The sequence below is a fragment of the Xyrauchen texanus genome, chromosome 2 (genome assembly GCF_025860055.1).
Source record: "Xyrauchen texanus isolate HMW12.3.18 chromosome 2, RBS_HiC_50CHRs, whole genome shotgun sequence".
NCBI classification, from domain to species: Eukaryota; Metazoa; Chordata; class Actinopteri; order Cypriniformes; family Catostomidae; genus Xyrauchen; species Xyrauchen texanus.
The window spans coordinates 9,776,875-9,794,898 of NC_068277.1; the positions used below are offsets into that span (position 1 = coordinate 9,776,875).

The 18,024-nt window shown below is 37.2% G+C and overlaps 1 protein-coding gene across 1 annotated transcript in view; it reads right to left on the minus strand.

Annotated features, from left to right (window-relative positions):
* Window positions 1–416: 416 nt before the first annotated feature.
* LOC127660236 (polypeptide N-acetylgalactosaminyltransferase 18-like) overlaps window positions 417–18,024 on the minus strand; it is a 129,974-nt gene continuing 112,366 nt past the window's right edge. Inside the window, exons 10-11 of the mRNA XM_052150371.1 lie at window positions 10,273–10,437; window positions 417–2,208 (exon numbers count right to left, since the gene is read on the minus strand). Coding sequence (XP_052006331.1) covers window positions 2,062–2,208; window positions 10,273–10,437 — 312 coding nt within the window. The 3' untranslated portion in view covers window positions 417–2,061. The remainder of the gene's footprint in view (window positions 2,209–10,272; window positions 10,438–18,024) is intronic.

Genomic DNA, 18,024 nt, shown 5'->3' on the forward strand with positions numbered 1-18,024 from the left:
TGGAAGGCCTCTTTTGCAGAAACAAATACACATGAAATAGCATTCTTGATTTTTGGCTGACAAAGGCATAAAGAGGAACCTTTTTAAAAGCAAACATGTGGTTTCCTGTAACGTTTGCTTTTCACTGTTAAGTTTGAAACCTTTTTAAAATTGTATTTTAACTGCATTCAGTTGCAAATGCAAATTTTTTGTGGCTTTTGAGGCAATGTGAGGGTGGCAGAAGCGGGTATGCATGTATATTTAATGGCAAACATCCCTCTGGCCCAGCAGGACTGTAGATGCTAATGAGGACTGGCAAGTCGAGAACAGAAAGTGCTACTCATCTCCTCCCTTGATACACATGAGAGAGAGAGAGAGAGAGAGAGAGAGAGAGAGATTTTTAAGAAAAACATCTATGCAATCAATGCACACAACTCTATATGGATGATTTGAAAAATCAAGAATAAAACCTTTGACACATGAAAAGCAAAACTGTTTACAGTCATTTAGGGAACTGTGGTGTCAAGTCTTACAGCGACAATTACAATTCTATAATTCTTTATTCACCCTCATGTTTATGACTTGCTTTATTCGGTGGAACACAAAAGAAGAAATTTGAAAAATGTCCAAGGTGCTCTTATCCATACAATGAAAGCTTACAGTAAGAACGAACTGCCAAGCTCAATATAGGACAAAAAAAAAGCAACATAAAATTAGACCATATGAATCATACACTATAGGTTTTCTGAAGCCATTCAGTAGTTGTGTGTTAGGAACAGACTGAAATTTAAGTTTTTATTCACTGATACTTTTCAGAGTTTGCAAAGTCATCAAATAAATTTGCAGTGATGTCAATGATGAACATGACAGGCCAAGTTTAAATATAGGGAAGTGTTAATGAGATTAGAGAGCTACTCTACAGTAGGGCCCTATGATTTCGGTAATGCAGAAAACACGGATGGAATTGCAGGAATGAATTATAAAAATGGGAATTTACATTTATGCATTTGGCAGACGCTTTTATCCAAAGCGACTTACAGTGCACTTATTACAGGGCCAATCCCCCCAGAGCAACCTGGAGTTAAGTGCCTTGCTCAAGGACACAATGGTGGTGGCTATGGGGCTCAAACCAGCAACCTTCTGATTAACAGATATGTGCTTTAGCCCACTAAACGGCTAGTGAACTGACTCATAATGTGTATCTTGATAAGAAACTCCCAGAGCTTATTTACTAGTGAATTAGCCTAGCTACTGTATGTGTAGATTTATTTAAAGATGTCATGTCCTTTTTGTAACTTTACAGTCTAATTTTTCAGCCAAACTTCTCCCTTTGTGTTCCACGGATGTACGAAAGTCATACGTGTTTTGGATGATGAGCAAATGATGACAGAATTTTCATTTTTGGTTAAACTAAACTTTTAAACATCCCAACAACTACAGTCATGCAGTATGACATTTTTCATTTTTCTTAGTGTCCTCAAAGTAGGTTAATATGCCTGTCAAATACAGAGTGAAGGAATATTTTTGTGAATTTATTAACCGTATGCCATGTGTACGTCAGGAACAAACAATATCTTAAACTCTAGAGAAGGTTAGTCACAGATCTTCTTAGCATCTGTTCTTTTTACTGGAATAAATTATAAATGCTGAGAATATTTACTATACATGTAGATATAAAACAGTTGATTGTAGATATGTTCCAACATACTGGCATGTCCCAAAAAATGTACAGTGTTATTCCAAAATAATCTTAACCTACAAACCTGAGAGACTAGAAGAAATACAGCAAGAACGTTGCCAAAGCGTTTGCTACATAGTAGCAATTAAAGCCCCAATACAAAACATGTGCAATGGAGTCAGTACAACCTTCAAGTCAAGACAAAACCAAGTATACCTTGCACAAAATAATTATCGTTACAGTGTAGAACCTCAAAATACACAATGCAATATCTGCCAAATGTGGCTGATCAATATGCACAAGTACAGTAGCAAGGAAAAATGTTTAACATTTATCATATGATGTCAAAGTCAAATAGAGACATCCAGGTGCTTTGTGGTCTCCTCTTCTCAAGTACATTACCATCATAAGGTGATACCAGGCAACATACTGGTGATCGTCCATTTCTGGCCAGTGCATTTTTGGAGTGTCAGCTGAAATCCAAACTCATTGTCATTGTTCTCCACGAGTTCAAGGCATCGCTTTGACTTAATGTTCTGAATGGAGCCAGCCTGAATGAAAGAAAGAGAAAATAGATTAATTTCATTAAAGTCTTTTCTAGCTGTGGCCTGTTCCTGTATAGATGGAGCTGCCAGTGATTAATCCGTCAGAAGATTCCTCTTCAGTCTGGAAAAACTTGATCTGGCATAACAAATCATACTCCTCACAGTACTGGAATCAACACTAATGCTGAGTTCAGAATGACATGCTAGCATACTATTAATATTTCTGCCTATTGTTCTAAAGGGTGATTCTTTTTAGATTCCCATTATTGTAATATACAGTACAGTCTTTTTTTAATCAGCATAAATTAAAGCAGTTCGAAAATACTATTAACTTTAATAATATACCATCAATTGTTGGCATTACAATTATGTATAAGGCTATTTTTTGTAAATGGTGATTCTAATGAGCCTTCCATTATTGTAATATACAATTTTTTTGGTAACACTTTACAGTAAGATTTAATTTGTTAACATTACTTAATGCATGAGGTAACATGAACTAATATATATATATATATATATATATATATATATATATATATATATATATATATATATATATATATATATATATATATATATACACACACACACACACACACACACACTCACACTCACCTAAAGGATTATTAGGAACACCATACTAATACTGTGTTTGACCCCCTTTCGCCTTCAGAACTGCCTTAATTCTACGTGGCATTGATTTAACAAGGTGCTGAAAGCATTCTTTAGAAATGTTGGCCCATATTGATAGGATAGCATCTTGCAGTTGATGGAGATTTGTCCACATCCAGGGCACGAAGCTCCTGTTCCACCACATCCCAAAGATGCTCTATTGGGTTGAGATCTGGTGACTGTGGGGGCCATTTTAGTACAGTGAACTCATTATCATGTTCAAGAAACCAATTTGAAATGATTCGAGCTTTGTGACATGGTGCATTATCCTGCTGGAAGTAGCCATCAGAGGACGGGTACCCGGTGGGGTCTTCTGCTGTTGTAGCCCATCCGCCTCAAGGTTGTGCGTGTTGTGGCTTCACAAATGCTTTGCTGCATACCTCGGTTGTAACGAGTGGTTATTTCAGTCAAAGTTGCTCTTCTATCAGCTTGAATCAGTCGGCCCATTCTCCTCTGACCTCTAGCATCAACAAGGCATTTTCGCCCACAGGACTGCCGCATACTGGATGTTTTTCCCTTTTCACACCATTCTTTGTAAACCCTAGAAATGGTTGTGCGTGAAAATCCCAGTAACTGAGCAGATTGTGAAATACTCAGACCGGCCCGTCTGGCACCAACAACCATGCCACGCTCAAAATTGCTTAAATCACCTTTCTTTCCCATTCTGACATTCAGTTTGGAGTTCAGGAGATTGTCTTGACCAGGACCACACCCCTAAATGCATTGAAGCAACTGCCATGTGATTGGTTGATTAGATAATTGCATTAATGAGAAATTGAACAGGTGTTCCTAATAATCCTTTAGGTGAGTGTATATCTTTAAATTAACATTAGCCAAGATGAATAAATGCTGTAAAAGTATTGTTGATTGTTAGTTCATGTTTACTAATGATAACAAATAGAACCTTATTGTAAATTATGTTTAAAGAAAATGATGCTTATTTTCCAAATGGTGATCCTCTTCAGATTCCCATTAATGTAACGCACACTATTGTATTTGACTGTATTTCAGTGATTTTATCATTTAAATTAGTATCATCAAAACATGTCTACAAATAATACAGATTTAAATAATATATAATAATGTTTTGGCAGCAAGGAAAATTAGTAGAATTGGAGGGGGAAATGTGCTTAATTGTCATGAAAATAATATCACAATGCCAAAAAAAATCATAATAGTCCTAAAAAAAACTTCATTTCCTTTAAGCAAAAAACAATATATTGTTTCTTTCTTTTGATTTTGGGGTGAAATATGACCCAGATAGGTTTTGTAAGATTCATCCATAAAAAGAACAATGACGTGAAGAGTTTGAAAGTTTGGGACAAAGTATTCAAGACTAGAGACATCAGGCATATACAATTTATCTTCATTCCTCATCTTGAATTAAATGCTTTTAAAAGGCTTGATAGAGTAACTGGAGGAAACACTGCACATTGCTGAAGGCTTAGACATGAGAGAGCAGGCTTAGAGCTACAAGGAAGAGTTGCAGTGATCTCAAGCTGGAGAAGAAGGGACTGAAGGACTGAGATAGGATTGCTGATTTACTGCCAGCACTCAGTTGAGCCTCAGTGAGGAGATCGCCTGTGGCTTTAAGACCTGAGTTCATGTGAGCTCAGATCTCAGACTCTCTCTCAGTCTCTTTTTCTCTTTGAGAGGTGTCATGGAGGTCCCACTGCTGAGATCACGAGGTCACCATTATCTAACTGTATTTTCAAAAGGAGTGTTATCTGAAGCATATAATGTGCATTGTGCTGCCTTGAATTTATGAGAATGGAACATACAGCATCAAGCATTACAGTTTATCGGGCCAATGCTCCAGAAGTGTGCAAGGGCATTTTCCTGTGTATGCGCCACAGTACTTCCAAGGAACTGAGGCGTAGTACTAAAGGTTAAGCAGGTATTTTTTACATGTTAAAGGGTTAATTCACTCACACTCTTTGTCAACATTCTTACTCAGTCACCCAAAAAAAATTATTGCAATACAAATATTGCAAATATTATGTTGCAAAGAAAGTGCAACCCAGTCTCATAATAATAGTGCGAGATGGCATACTCATAAGAAATTGTATAAGTTGGCTCGTACAAACACATACGACTTTTACAACCACAGAGAAAAATAAAATGAACAAATGACTGATGTTATTACAGTTTACCAACTGCTAACCCAAACGTAAACCTAAGCATTAAGTTGGTAACACTTTATAATAACTTCACAGTACAAAGTATTTGTAAAGAATTAGTTTATAGTCAGCTGATCATTTATAAACTATTGTTCCTACATTAATAAGCTAAACAAATAGTTTGTTATTTTTTTATATTCACTGAAGCAAATTATTTATAATTGTTTAATAAGTTCATTTGTAGGCATTTTTCAGCTTAAGGTTGTTGTGATTGCAGAAATAGCCATGCAGACCCGAAGTGGATGAAGCTGATGACCGTGGTGTCCTCTGAAAACTTCAGGAGTTTGACAGTGTGGTCTTTTGCAGTGCAGTCATTCGTGTACAGGGAGAAGAGCAGTGAAGAGAGAGAACGCATCCCTGAGGAGCACCAGTGCTAATAGTGAGGGTCCCGGATGTGAGTTCCCTAGTCTCACTAGCTGCTGCCAGTCTGTCAGAAAGCTGGTGATCCATCGACAGATTGGGATGGGCATGGAGAGCTGGGTCAGTTTGGTTGGAAAAGATCAGGCATGATGGTAATGAAGGCTGAACTGAAGTCCAAAAATAGGATTCTTGCATAAGTCCTAGGTCTTTCGAGGTGTTGCAGGATATAATGCAGTCCCATATTGACAGCATCATCCACAGACCTGTTTGCTCTGTAAGCAAACTGAAGAAGGTCTAGCAGTGGTCCAGTGATGTCCTTCAGGTAGGCCAAAACCAGCCTCTCAAACGACTTCATGACCAGAGACGTGAGAGTGACAGGTATTTTGGGGACCAGAATGATGGTGGAGTGTTTGAAGCAACAGGAAACTTCACACTGCTCCAGTGATCTATTGAAGATCTGTATAAAGATGGGGACCTGTTGGTCAGTGCAGACTTTCAGACAGGCGGGTGAAACACTGTCTGGGCCTGAAGCTTTTCTAGTCTTTTGTTTCCAAAAGACCAGCACACATCCTCCTTACAGATCATAAGTGCAGATTGAGAAGCAGGAGGGGGGTTCCAGGAGGTGTTGGTGTGTGTGTTAAGTGAAGATCAGTGTGGGGAAGGGGTGTGTGACTGGGCTTTTCAAACCTGTAGTAAAACACATGAAGTTCATTAGCCATTAGTTGACTCTCTACAGAGCTAGGGGGAGGTGTCTTGTACTTGGTGATGCTTTTTAGGCCATTCCACACAGATGCAGGATCGTTGGCGGAAAACAGTTTTGTTTTTCAGATTTTCAGAGTAGCTTCTTTTCCTGTAAACAGTGGTTTATCGTTATTGAATGATAAAAATGTCCTAATAGGGATGCACATATCCTCACAGAAACTGATATACGATGTCTCAGTATCTATGAGCTTGTCCAGGTCTGTGGCTGCAGCCTCAAAAACACTCCAATCAGTGCAATCAAAGCAGGCTTGTAGTTCCAGCTCTGCTTCATTGGTCCATCTCTTTACAGTCCTTACTACAGGCTTCACTGATTTTAGTTTTGCTTGCACAACAGGAGAAGATGAACCAGACAGTGATCAGAGAGTCCTAAAGCTGCACGTGGGACAGAGCGATATGCATCCTTCACAGTGGTGTAGCAGTGGTGCAATATATTTCTTTCTCTGGAGGGCATGTGATGTGTTGTTTGTATTTTGGCAGTTCACAGGTGAGGTTAGCTTTATTACAATCTTCCAGAATAATGATAAAAGTGTCTGGGTGTTGTTGCTCCATGTCTGTGATGTGATCAGCCAGCTGTTGAAATGCTGTGTTCGCGCATGCTGTGGCGGGATATAAACACTCACCAGAATAAACAACGAAAATTCCCGAGGTGTGTAGAAAGGTTTAAAGTTGATGAAGAGTGCCTCTAAATTAGGACAACACATCTTCAAAGCTGTTCCATCAGTACACCAACATTTGTTGATGTAAAAGCATGTTCCACCACCTCTTGTTTCCTGCGATGCAATCCGCTCTAAAAACAGCTGAAAGCCTGGCAGATGTAACACGCTGTCTGGAATGGCTTCATTCAGCCAGGTTTCCATGAAACACAGAGCAGCGGAGTAAGCAAAGTCCTTATTTGTTTGAGTGATGTAATTAATGTATTTGTTCCTGTTTTAGTAACACTTAATATTAAAGCAATTATTACTTAATATATAGGTCCTAATAAAGCATTGACTAATTGCTAACTAAGCATTGTGCGTGACCTAATCGAAAGTGAGAACTGTATATGCGTAATTAAACATTTATTAATGATCCATTACTCTGAAAACTTGGCCCTGAAATAACCATCTCGACAGCATCTCAAGCACAAAGGCTCAAATCAGACACTAAAGCATAGCAAAAACAAAAAACAGACACAACACAAAAGTACAGGAATAATAGTGAGAGAGGAAAATCCAGTTTATTAAAATAGATCCTCTAAATGCTCAAACGCAAATTTAGCATGCTCCATCCTATTACGCTTTATGAGCAGACTTGTTCTCATTATTGGCAATTATAATTACTGTTTAATTCAGTTTCACCAGTGGACATACTATAAATATTTCATTAAATTTAATCCGATTCCAGACGGAAAGTCCAAAAATCCTGCTACAGTCTGTGCGTGCTCTGGAAACAGGCAGCATTTCACCATGGTCACATGACAGTGATGAAATGGCAAAAAAAAAAACAGAAATAGGGAAGAGGATGTGACGTTATATTATTGACTTTAAATTATATTTTGCCAATTCAGTGCCTATTAAACTTTAATCATTAGTGAAAATGTCCTTACTATGCTGCTGAAGTATACAAGCGACATTATCGAAATGTTTATGGCTAGATATCCTGGAGAGTGTTTGGGAAACCTGTTTGAAAACAGTAATTATTTTAGCAATTCTGTTTGGTGCCACTAGAAGGGCAGTAATTGCACACTTCAACAACCATGCAGCGCATGTTATTAAGTAATTCTTAAAAGTACTGTGCAAGACTTTTGTTAGCGAATAAACATAGTTTTTATGTAAATTTTCAATTGCTAAAGAAAACATCCTTGATGAATAGACTACTGTAATGCTGTCATTGCAGGCCTCCTTGCATGTGCAATTAGACCTCTCCAAATGATCCAGAATGCAGCAGCACGTCTGGTCTTTAATGAACCAAAGTCTCTCACGACTGGCTGCCGGTTGATGCACGTATCAAATTCAAGGCTCTGATGCTGGCATACAGACTGGGTCTGCTCCAGCATACCAAAAATAATTTCTGCAGAGCTACACACCCACTAGAAGTCTGCGGTCGGCTAAGGAACGTCGTCTTGTTGTACCAACACAAAAAGGCACCAAAACACTTTCACGGACTTTCAGCTTCATCATACCACGTTGGTGGAATGACCTTCCCAAAACCTTACTCACTCACCGTCTTAAAAATTGACTTATAACGCATCTTTTCCAAGAGCACTTAACCAGTCACTAACAAAAAAACAAAAAATACAAAAAATAAATAGATTTTTGCACTTGTATATGTTTTGAATACTATTCTGATCCTAGTGAAACTTTGTAATATGGCACTTTTGTACCACTGTCTCCTTCAGATAATTCGCTTATGTTTTCCTCTTTTGTAAGTCGCTTTGGATAAAAGCGTCTGCCAAATGAATACATTTGAATGTAAAATGTAAATGAATCGGTATGTGCAGTATAATTAAAAAGGTTGACATACAGTACATGTATGGACAAGATAGAATACGATAAAGAGTAAATGTCAGTGTACTGGCCAGTTCAACTAGATTCAGTTTGAATAAGATTGTTATTTTTCTTTTCTCAGTTCTTCTAACTTCTCATTTTAAGTCCTAAGCTCTGTGGTAGAATTCCCCTTAAAGTATTGAAGCAGTTTCCCTTTCACAGTTTGCCATTTCAAGATGCCTTTGAAAAGTCATAGTCCTGCTTCTTACTTTTGGCCTATGATATCACTATTACCTGTAAGCTAAAAGATAAAACCAGAGAAACTTGGCATACAACCTCAGTATATTCAAACTCTGACTACAGTCTTTAAAGTCCCAGTGACTTTGATAAAAAATGTGCATGAAAGACTGAGAATAATTCATGAAACTTGGCATGAAGCCTCAGACTATTATAAGTATGGCTGCTCGCTGTCAGTTTATTGATGTCACTGACAGAAAGTTTTCAAAGTTATTAATTTCAAAGTATTATGCTAATCATCAAACTTATCGTGGAGCAAAAGTTCCTTTCAACATAGAATTTAAAAACATTATATTGAGAATTTTTTTTTTGAAAATACAAAGAAAACAAAAAAGATATCAATTGAAAATTTTAAAATATTTAGTTTTGTTTGCCAAAGTTCGTTTCATGCTATGCTACCAATTAAGAAAAGAACAAAACAAGATCAATAGCTTGTTTGTTTTAGATGCTATTATCATTATTTATTCAAAATTGCTATTTGAAAATGCTCAAAAGCTTGACTTTAACCTAATTTCAACCCTAATTTGCCTTATGCTTGTGACACTTCTCTGCATGTGGCTAAAATTATCGCAAGCACAAGTTTCCACCTGTATTCCTAATGGTGCATACAAACTAAGTAAAAGGTTAAAATATTCCAAAGTCATTCACGCATAAGAACCTAACATGGCGTTGTGCCTCCAACTGTGGACAAAGGTTAAACATAAAGGGCACAAATACATGTGTGTGCATAGTTTGGCTTAAACTTTTCTGCATCACTGCCTGAAGTCTACCTGAATGGTCTCTCACATTGTCAGAGAACCAGGCCTGTTTCCAGATCAGCGAATCAATTTGCTTTAAAGAAATAGTCAGCTGGCTGTTATGATAATGTCCTCGTACTTTAAATGTAAGAGGTGAACCAACTTGGGAATTTCTTTGAACATATTGATTACATTTTATTGATTCACTATTGATGCAAATATATGCGTGCGCAAGCGTGCATGTGATCACATTTTTAATGAACCATTGCATGCAGCTATAGAAAAGGTTCACTTCACACATTAACACAAAATGCTGTTAAGGAATGAAAAAGAGATTAATCATAATTGGAGAAGTTGCAAATTGTAACCGATAGGACAGAAACTAATTAATGGAAGAAACTGACACACATATCAATGAGTAACATCATTGTCGGCCGTATATTAAAAAAAAAAAAATACAATTAGGTGACGCCTGATTTTGCGCCATAATCAAATTTAAAACTATGATTTTGTTTTTATGTTTAACGAATGCATCCAGATACTCGTTTCACTGATGAGAATGCCTGCTATATGCGAGTTGTGTCATGTATTTACCTGAGTAAAACGCCAGTGGAACTTCATGCGTTTAGCCACAGCGTAGCTGCACTCAATGAGCCGCGGCCGGCTGTTCACATCCACCAGGCACTTGTTATCATCGTCGTCAATGGTAGGGCTCAAGATGCCCACGAATAACTGCTGAGTGCTGGTGTAGTATACATTCTGCAATGACAGAGCAGACTCATGAATAAAACCAGCAGAGGAAAAGAGCTGCTACACAGTAAAATAGAAAATATAGGACAGAACAAACTTCAGTATGTACAGCAGATAATGTGAAGGAACATTTTAAAAGAGCTGGCATGGAAGCAGATAGTCACTATGTTAGTAAGCTACTGTGGAAGATGATAAAAGAAAGGAAAACTAACCTTTTAAAGATACATTTCTATGAATAATTATAGATCTGTCGCCGAGAGCCTTACAAAATCTGTGCGCACAGAATTCCAGAGAAAACTGCAGATTGGGACATGCATCATTCACAAGTTTAACACATTTGACCAGTTTTATTGAACCTCTTCAACTCAGCAGACCTGCCGACAGATCCAAAAGCTATGTAACAAAATAAGTCTCCAAATCCATAAGTCAGGCATCTGTGGTATCGTTTGAAAGCTTAGCATCTGAACTTTTCATAGATAAACATCACTTCTGAATTGGTGTTACATAAAATAACATTCGCATCGCAAATCAGCGCCACCTAGAGGTCATGTGGTATAAATATTAATAAGAATATAAAAGTCTTTCAAAGGTCTTTTAGCACGTAAATAAACAAATCATAAAACAAATGAAAGCTCTCATTCTCATTCAGGAATGCAACTGTATATTTTATTTTGTTGCTCTAAAACCACAGTTCGAAAGATTTTCAAAAGAATCACAAAGTGAAATATGACTTCTCTAAGACATAAAATACAAATGTCTCTTATGCGCCGATCATTGCTGCTGTAAGCCCCAAATAGCTAAAAACTATTAGCTAATAAAAATATTAGCCATTATTTACTTGTCTGAGAGCTTGCTTGTGTGAATAATCCAATGTTATATCTTTGATGTCCAGAATAAAATATGCGGTCCAGCAGAAAAGTATGCTAAACAAATCATTGTAAATATATTTTATTGACTATTGATGATGAAATGTCAATGCAAAGGGGAGGATCTCAGCTTTCTAATGACACCTAGATTGAGCTTCTAGTCCACCAGATTAAGAGATATTTAATGAAACAATAGGGGTGGTGCATGAACTGAAAATTAGACTGAACGTCTATGGACGAGCCCATCTGTGAGGGCTAAAATGTGTTAGAGTGCCACCTACATTTCAGATCGGCATTTTGTGATGGAAAGTGATAGGGGAAAATATATTTTTTCTAGTACTTGCTGCCATCTAGTAGAATAAAATAAGACCTAGAGGGAGGTTGGGCTAACAGAAATAGAATTAAATGCTTACAAATGCAAGAAGCATCTTTTTCTCTCCGTTTTGGCCTTCCGTCTACACCGAGACAGTGTTTTTGTCCATGAAAACTGAGCTTTTTGAAAACGCACTCCAAAGTGGATACATTTGAAAACGCCATTATCGCATTGTAGTGTGCTTTGGAAAACGATGACGCATTTTTGGTCATGTGATCTATCCAACCAAAACAATCAAGATGGCGGCCTGTGTTACAGTGGCGCTGTTGTACTTGATACTCACTTTGATAGCGTTGTTAAAAAATAAATTACACTTTGTACAACCTTCACATCGCGATCCTTCAAAGGCGAAGGAAAGTTCACTCAGAATTGGTGTCTGGCAACAAAACACGAGGACAATTGCGTTTCAGACCGTACATGCAATGGGGATTTTCCGCATGCGCAGTGACGCGTTTTAAGCGTTTTCATACGTTTCAGTGTGGACGAGCAACTTTTGGAAAACGCTTGAAAACGTTAGTGTGGGCAGAGAGCGTTTTGAAACGAAAACGCCATTTTCAAATGTATCCTGATTAATGTAGACTTAGACTTAACTAAACACTCGGATTCGTCACTGCATATATGCGCACAATGGCCATGTCTCTAATTTGTTAAAAATTTCAATGCTGCAAAACACAAAAATCAACAACAACAAAAAACACAAATTATGAAAAATAATTGCGCACCCCTACTTTAAGTAAATACATCTTAAATTATGCAAACAAATATTATGATGACATCATCACTAAATCTTTACAAACATTTTTACTCATTTCGTCCTCATTTTATTCCTCATTAATGAAAGATTTTTAAACTTTAATCATACATTTCTTTAAACGGATAGTCTACAAAAAGCAAACCTTAGGTTGAAATTATTTACAAAGCAAAAGTTTGAATGGTGTCTGTACGTTAAGTTTTTCTGGATTAATTAATTGCAGAAATACTTTGGTTTAGGTATTAAAATAAATCTAGACCAGAATGTTTGAGCAATAAAAATACAGTGCTGCCTTATAAGCACTGTAATAAGGATTTTTATTCGAAAGAAAGATAGATCCGTTTCAGTATTTGCTGCAGGACTTGTTTTGACAGGAAATGACTGATGTGTCACAGAGGGTGTGCCAGATGAATCAGAGATTCAAAAGGAAACTTGCTAATTGTGTTGATGTAATTTCCTGTGATGTTCGGGTGTCCATGTGTGAACACACGAGCCAGAAACACCAGTGGCATCTGTCGAAAGTGAGCAAAATCACCACCAAGCCTTGTTGACTGACATGAGGGATGCAGTTAGTGTGCATGTTCGTGACTGTGACTGCACATGTGTAGAGGGAAAGTGAGCACAAGGGGTGCAGCCGAGGGACAAAAGAATATCCTGCAAACATGTCAAGCATGTTTCATCACAGCCACTCCAGCCAGGGCGAATCACTGCTTAAGTCACAAATTTAACATTGATTAATGCCTCATGCATAAAAAAAAAAAGAAAAAAAAGAAAAGGAGTTCACACATGGATGAGTTCAAATGTGTCATTCCAATGAAAGCTCTGAAGCAAAAACGGAGTAGAAAAGTGTGGACTGCTCAATTTTGTTGCTCCTCGAATTGTGTGCAGAGAAAAGTGCACACTGGGTCAGGAGACAGGTGTGGGCAGGGAAATTAATGCTGACCAATAGCCACATCTATTTAGCCATTGATTCCCGCTATCATTGTAGGTAATGTAGTCTTTCAAAAAGCTTGTAAATAGATGATGCACCTCACGTCTAAGTCAAAAAGCATCCTCAAACAGACTGATCTCACAGTTATACTTTGCCTGTACAGTCATTTGTCTATATGGTACAGCCCCAAGCAAAGGCTGTGCTGACTGACCACTGCTGACTGCTGAATGTAAAAACATCAACGCTTGTTACAGAATTCATGTATGTGTCAGGTGGCATGATTCATTGCATTTTTTTAAATGCTATATTTTTCATAAAATTTTCAGAACAAAAATGAACATGTCAAATCAACAGCCCATCACATTACAACAGTAAAATATGTTGTGAATGCTTACATTAAATAAAAATCATGTTGCCTTTTGCATAAACACAGGCACGCAACCATGAGTAGAAAATGACATGTGCAACCAGGTAAATTAGCCTACAATTGAACACTCAACGCGAGTAAGTGTTTTGAAAATAAATGGGAAAATTACAACATATGATGAAGATTAATGAAGAACATTGTGATCTATGAAAAAGCCTTGTCCTGATCTAAAACATACAGAGTTCAACAAGGACAGCGAGTCATTGCATCATCATTGCAATTAGCATGCTAGTCGGAACTGCTAACAGAAAATGAACCCATGCTGACTACCTCACAGCCTGATGATGAGTCATATCCTTAATCTTCTGTGCACATAAATGGTAGGTATTTTATGAGGAACAGTACATTCAAAATCAAGTAGTCAATGGGTTGCCTGGATGTCTAGCTAACTAATTGGTCTTAAAGTGATAGTTCACCTAAAAATTATAATTCTCTCATCATTTACTCACCATCATGCCCTCTCAAAGTCATATGACTTTCTTTTTTCTGTGAAATACAATCAAAGTTATTTTGAAGGATGTATGAGGTGTATGTCTTTACAATGCAAATCAATAGGTTCACCTAATACTGTTTAAATTTGTTTCGTTTTTGTGTTTCGTAGAAGCACGTCTTGCGAGTTTACAATGACATGACGGTGAGTAAATGATCAGAGAATTATACGTTTTGGGGGAACTATCCCTTTAAGGATGCTTTGTATAATTAGGCTGGTTTGGGGTTCACCTGACCCTAATCTAACGTGTTTCTTAAGGGGTGTCCATATAAAACTTGTTCTTGTGTTCAAACACAGCTATACTGAATGCAATGTAATTAAATAGTATGTTGGGGCTTGAAACGCATTTTTTTAAATGTTATACATTTAATAATATATGTGTAAATATATTTAAATTGACACTACATCATAATGTAAATAACGCAATGCTTTTGTTGGGATGCTCAAAAAATGGTGCAAGACGCAACGCAGAAGCCAAAGACATCTGTCTGAATGTGTATGGCTATATCGGCGGTGCTTAAAAGGGGCTACATTTAAAGAAGAGCTGTCAGAATTAACGCGTTAACACATTTATCATTAATAATAATGATAAATAAATAGATGAATTTCTGCAGTAATGTCAAGCAAACAACCTCCATAAAACTACAGCAAGTCTCACTCCTGTAGCTGTCATCTAATACTGGCTGTTTCACAAACCTGTTTTGAGCAGTGTGCTATTCCTGTATAGCTCAGAACGGAGGAAGGGACGATTCTGTGCTAATCTCTTTGGGAACAACTCTGTCTCGTTGTATTCTAAACGCTCGGCAGTGTTCATGTGTGCATAGCTTTGAGACTTGTTTGCCAAGAACGTCCCATTTGTTGCACTGTTAGGAAAAGAAAGAGAGAAAAAAAAAAAAAACATTCTCATCCCTGCTGATCCGAAGAAAAAAAAAAAAACCCTTGTGAAAAAGAGAAAAAACTTTTCTGTCTGTACTGGATGGGGTGCCCCTCAAAGGCCCTGACATTAACTCCAGAGAGGAACTTTGACGAGTATGACAATGTCTGGATGTAACAGGAGGAGAACTGGGGGAAATGGGGGAAGAGAGTGATTTTGAGTTTTTATAGAAAACTTCATAGCCTACAGATAGCAGCATTTATAATGAAGACACACATTAACTTTTCCCCTTCTCATTACATCACTATGTTCCATCAACAATGTGTAATAAGCTATATTTCATCCTACGCCATGTCCTCTTGACAATTCAGGCTCCTAATTTTATCATATTTCATAAATTCATACAAATGCTTATACAAGTCCCTCAAAATCTGTCACTGCATTATTTTCAAACCATGTATCAATTTATACTTTCTACTACAGTTGAAAGTTCTAGTTTAAATTGTCGTTTCTGCCTTTAATAGATATTCCTTCTTCTAGTATTGTTATAAATGGAGCAAAAACAAATGCATAGGTCTCAGTCTTCACAATGAACAAAACAACGAAAACAGGTGTCCTATGAGAAAAAATATATACTTATCTTGTACATTTGGATTTTACATTAAATCAAAATTACCGACTGAGATGATACAATGCAGTGTAGATTACTTCTGAAATGTAATCTGGTACTGATCACAAATTACACAACACAAATGTTATTCAGTAATGTAATCTTATAGATTGCACTTGTAGGTAATCTTGTCTAATTACTTTTGTATTACTTGTTGCATGTTTTGAGAGTATTAAAGAACTAGTTCACCCCAAAAAAAAAATTCTCTCATCATTTACTCACCCTTATGCCATCCCAGATGTGGGAATATGTCAGCTCTGTCAGTATATACAATGCAAGTGAATGGGTGCCAAAAGTTTGAGACTCCAAAACTAATGTAAATGCAGCATAAACTAAATCCATAAAACTCAAGCGGTTAAATCCATGTCTTCAGAAGAGATATAAGTGTGGATGAGAAACAGATCAGTATTTATGTAAATTCTTGCTAAAAATTATTCTCCCTGTCTATTAGGAGGATTTAGAATCAACAAGAAAAACATGAAAGTGAAAGTTAAAATGGAGCAGGGAGGAAAATTTATAGTAAAAAAAAATAGTACTAAAATATTAATCAGTTTCTTACACGCACCTATCAAAATTGCTTCTTAAGACATTGCTTTAACCACTGGAGTCATATGGATTACTTTTAATCTGACCCATGTGATTTTTGGAGCTTAGAAATGTTGGCACCCATTCACTTGCATTGTGTGAACATACAGAGCTGAAATATTCTTCTAAAAATCTTAATTTGTGGTCTACTGAAGAAAGAAAGTCATACATATCCAGGATAATGACATTCATTTTTGGATGAACTATTCCATTAATGCTGTGTTCCATTCAAATCTGAAAGTCAGAATTTCAAACTTCCTACTAAGAAAAGAGCAATGTAATGCCACTTAAAGTCTGACTTCTAACTTAGAAACTTGTGTGGAAATCTTCAACTAGCTCAGCGATTGATGCTGACTACCACCCCTGGAGTCACACGTTTGAATCCAGGGCATGCTGAGAGCCAGGTCTCCTAAGCAACCAAATTGGCCCGGTTGCTAGGGAGGGTAGAGTCACATGGGGTCGCCATGATGTGGTTCTCGCTCTTGGTAGGGCGCGTAGTGAGTTGTGCGTGGATGCCACGGAGAATAGCATGGGCCTCCACACACACTATGTCTCCGCAGTAACACACCACCCAGATTGAGGCTATTCACTACGCTACCATGAGGACCTCAAGCACATTGGGAATTGGGCATTCCAAATTGGGGATTTGGATTAGTTCCTACATTACATGATATTAATGCCTTTTTAACAAACGTTTGCAGAAACAGGTGCACAGAACAAAGTAAATGATACTCTCTTTTGATAATCATACACCTGTAGCCCAAATGCTAACTTTGCAGCATTGTTTATCAGTTGTGTTGCTAGGAACATATCTGGTGACAGTCGAACACCTGCTCCGCTAGTGGGAGTGTTGCAGTTTTGTTTCCTAATACGGCATTTTCCGAGCATCTGGCAATGGAATACCTTTATTATTGGAGATATCAAACAGAATTTCCCACATCCGACTTTGAATGGAACACAGCATAAGTACCAATTTACACTCCTTTACACACTTTAATTCAATAATAGTAAAAGCTTCAAATCCAAAGTACACCATTTTCCTACCGTAACCTGAAAGCTGTTTTACTTTCTTTGAAAGTGAAAAGTACTTTCTTTAGACACCGCAGGAGTTTGCCCCCACCCAAAATGAAAATTCTGCCATCAATTACTTATGTCTTTCCAAATTCATATGACTTATGGGACTGACTTTCTTCAGTGAATTAATTACATTTCGGTCTATTTCTCACCCAAAGCTATTGTAAGTCTTCAAAAGACATGGACCACTTTTGTGGCGCTTTTGCATTGTTTTTAAAGATTAAAAACTTCAATCCATTTTCACATTCAATGCATGGAAAGAGCTACCACAATGAATGTCATACAGGTTTGGAATAACACAATAATAACACTAATTTTTGGGTGAACTAAAACAACTAACCTTTTCAGAAGAAGCCAAATTACTGCCATATTACTCAACTGACATCATCAGTATATGCTGAAAGTTTAACAGGAGGAAACATATGTGAATACCCTTAATTTTATTGAGCAGCTTTCTAAAGCTATTGAATAGAGCGTGACTAAAGTGAACAACCTTGTCTAAATCCTCTCCTAGTTTAAAAAAAATAGAGAACTCCAGTAACCATTATCCTCCAA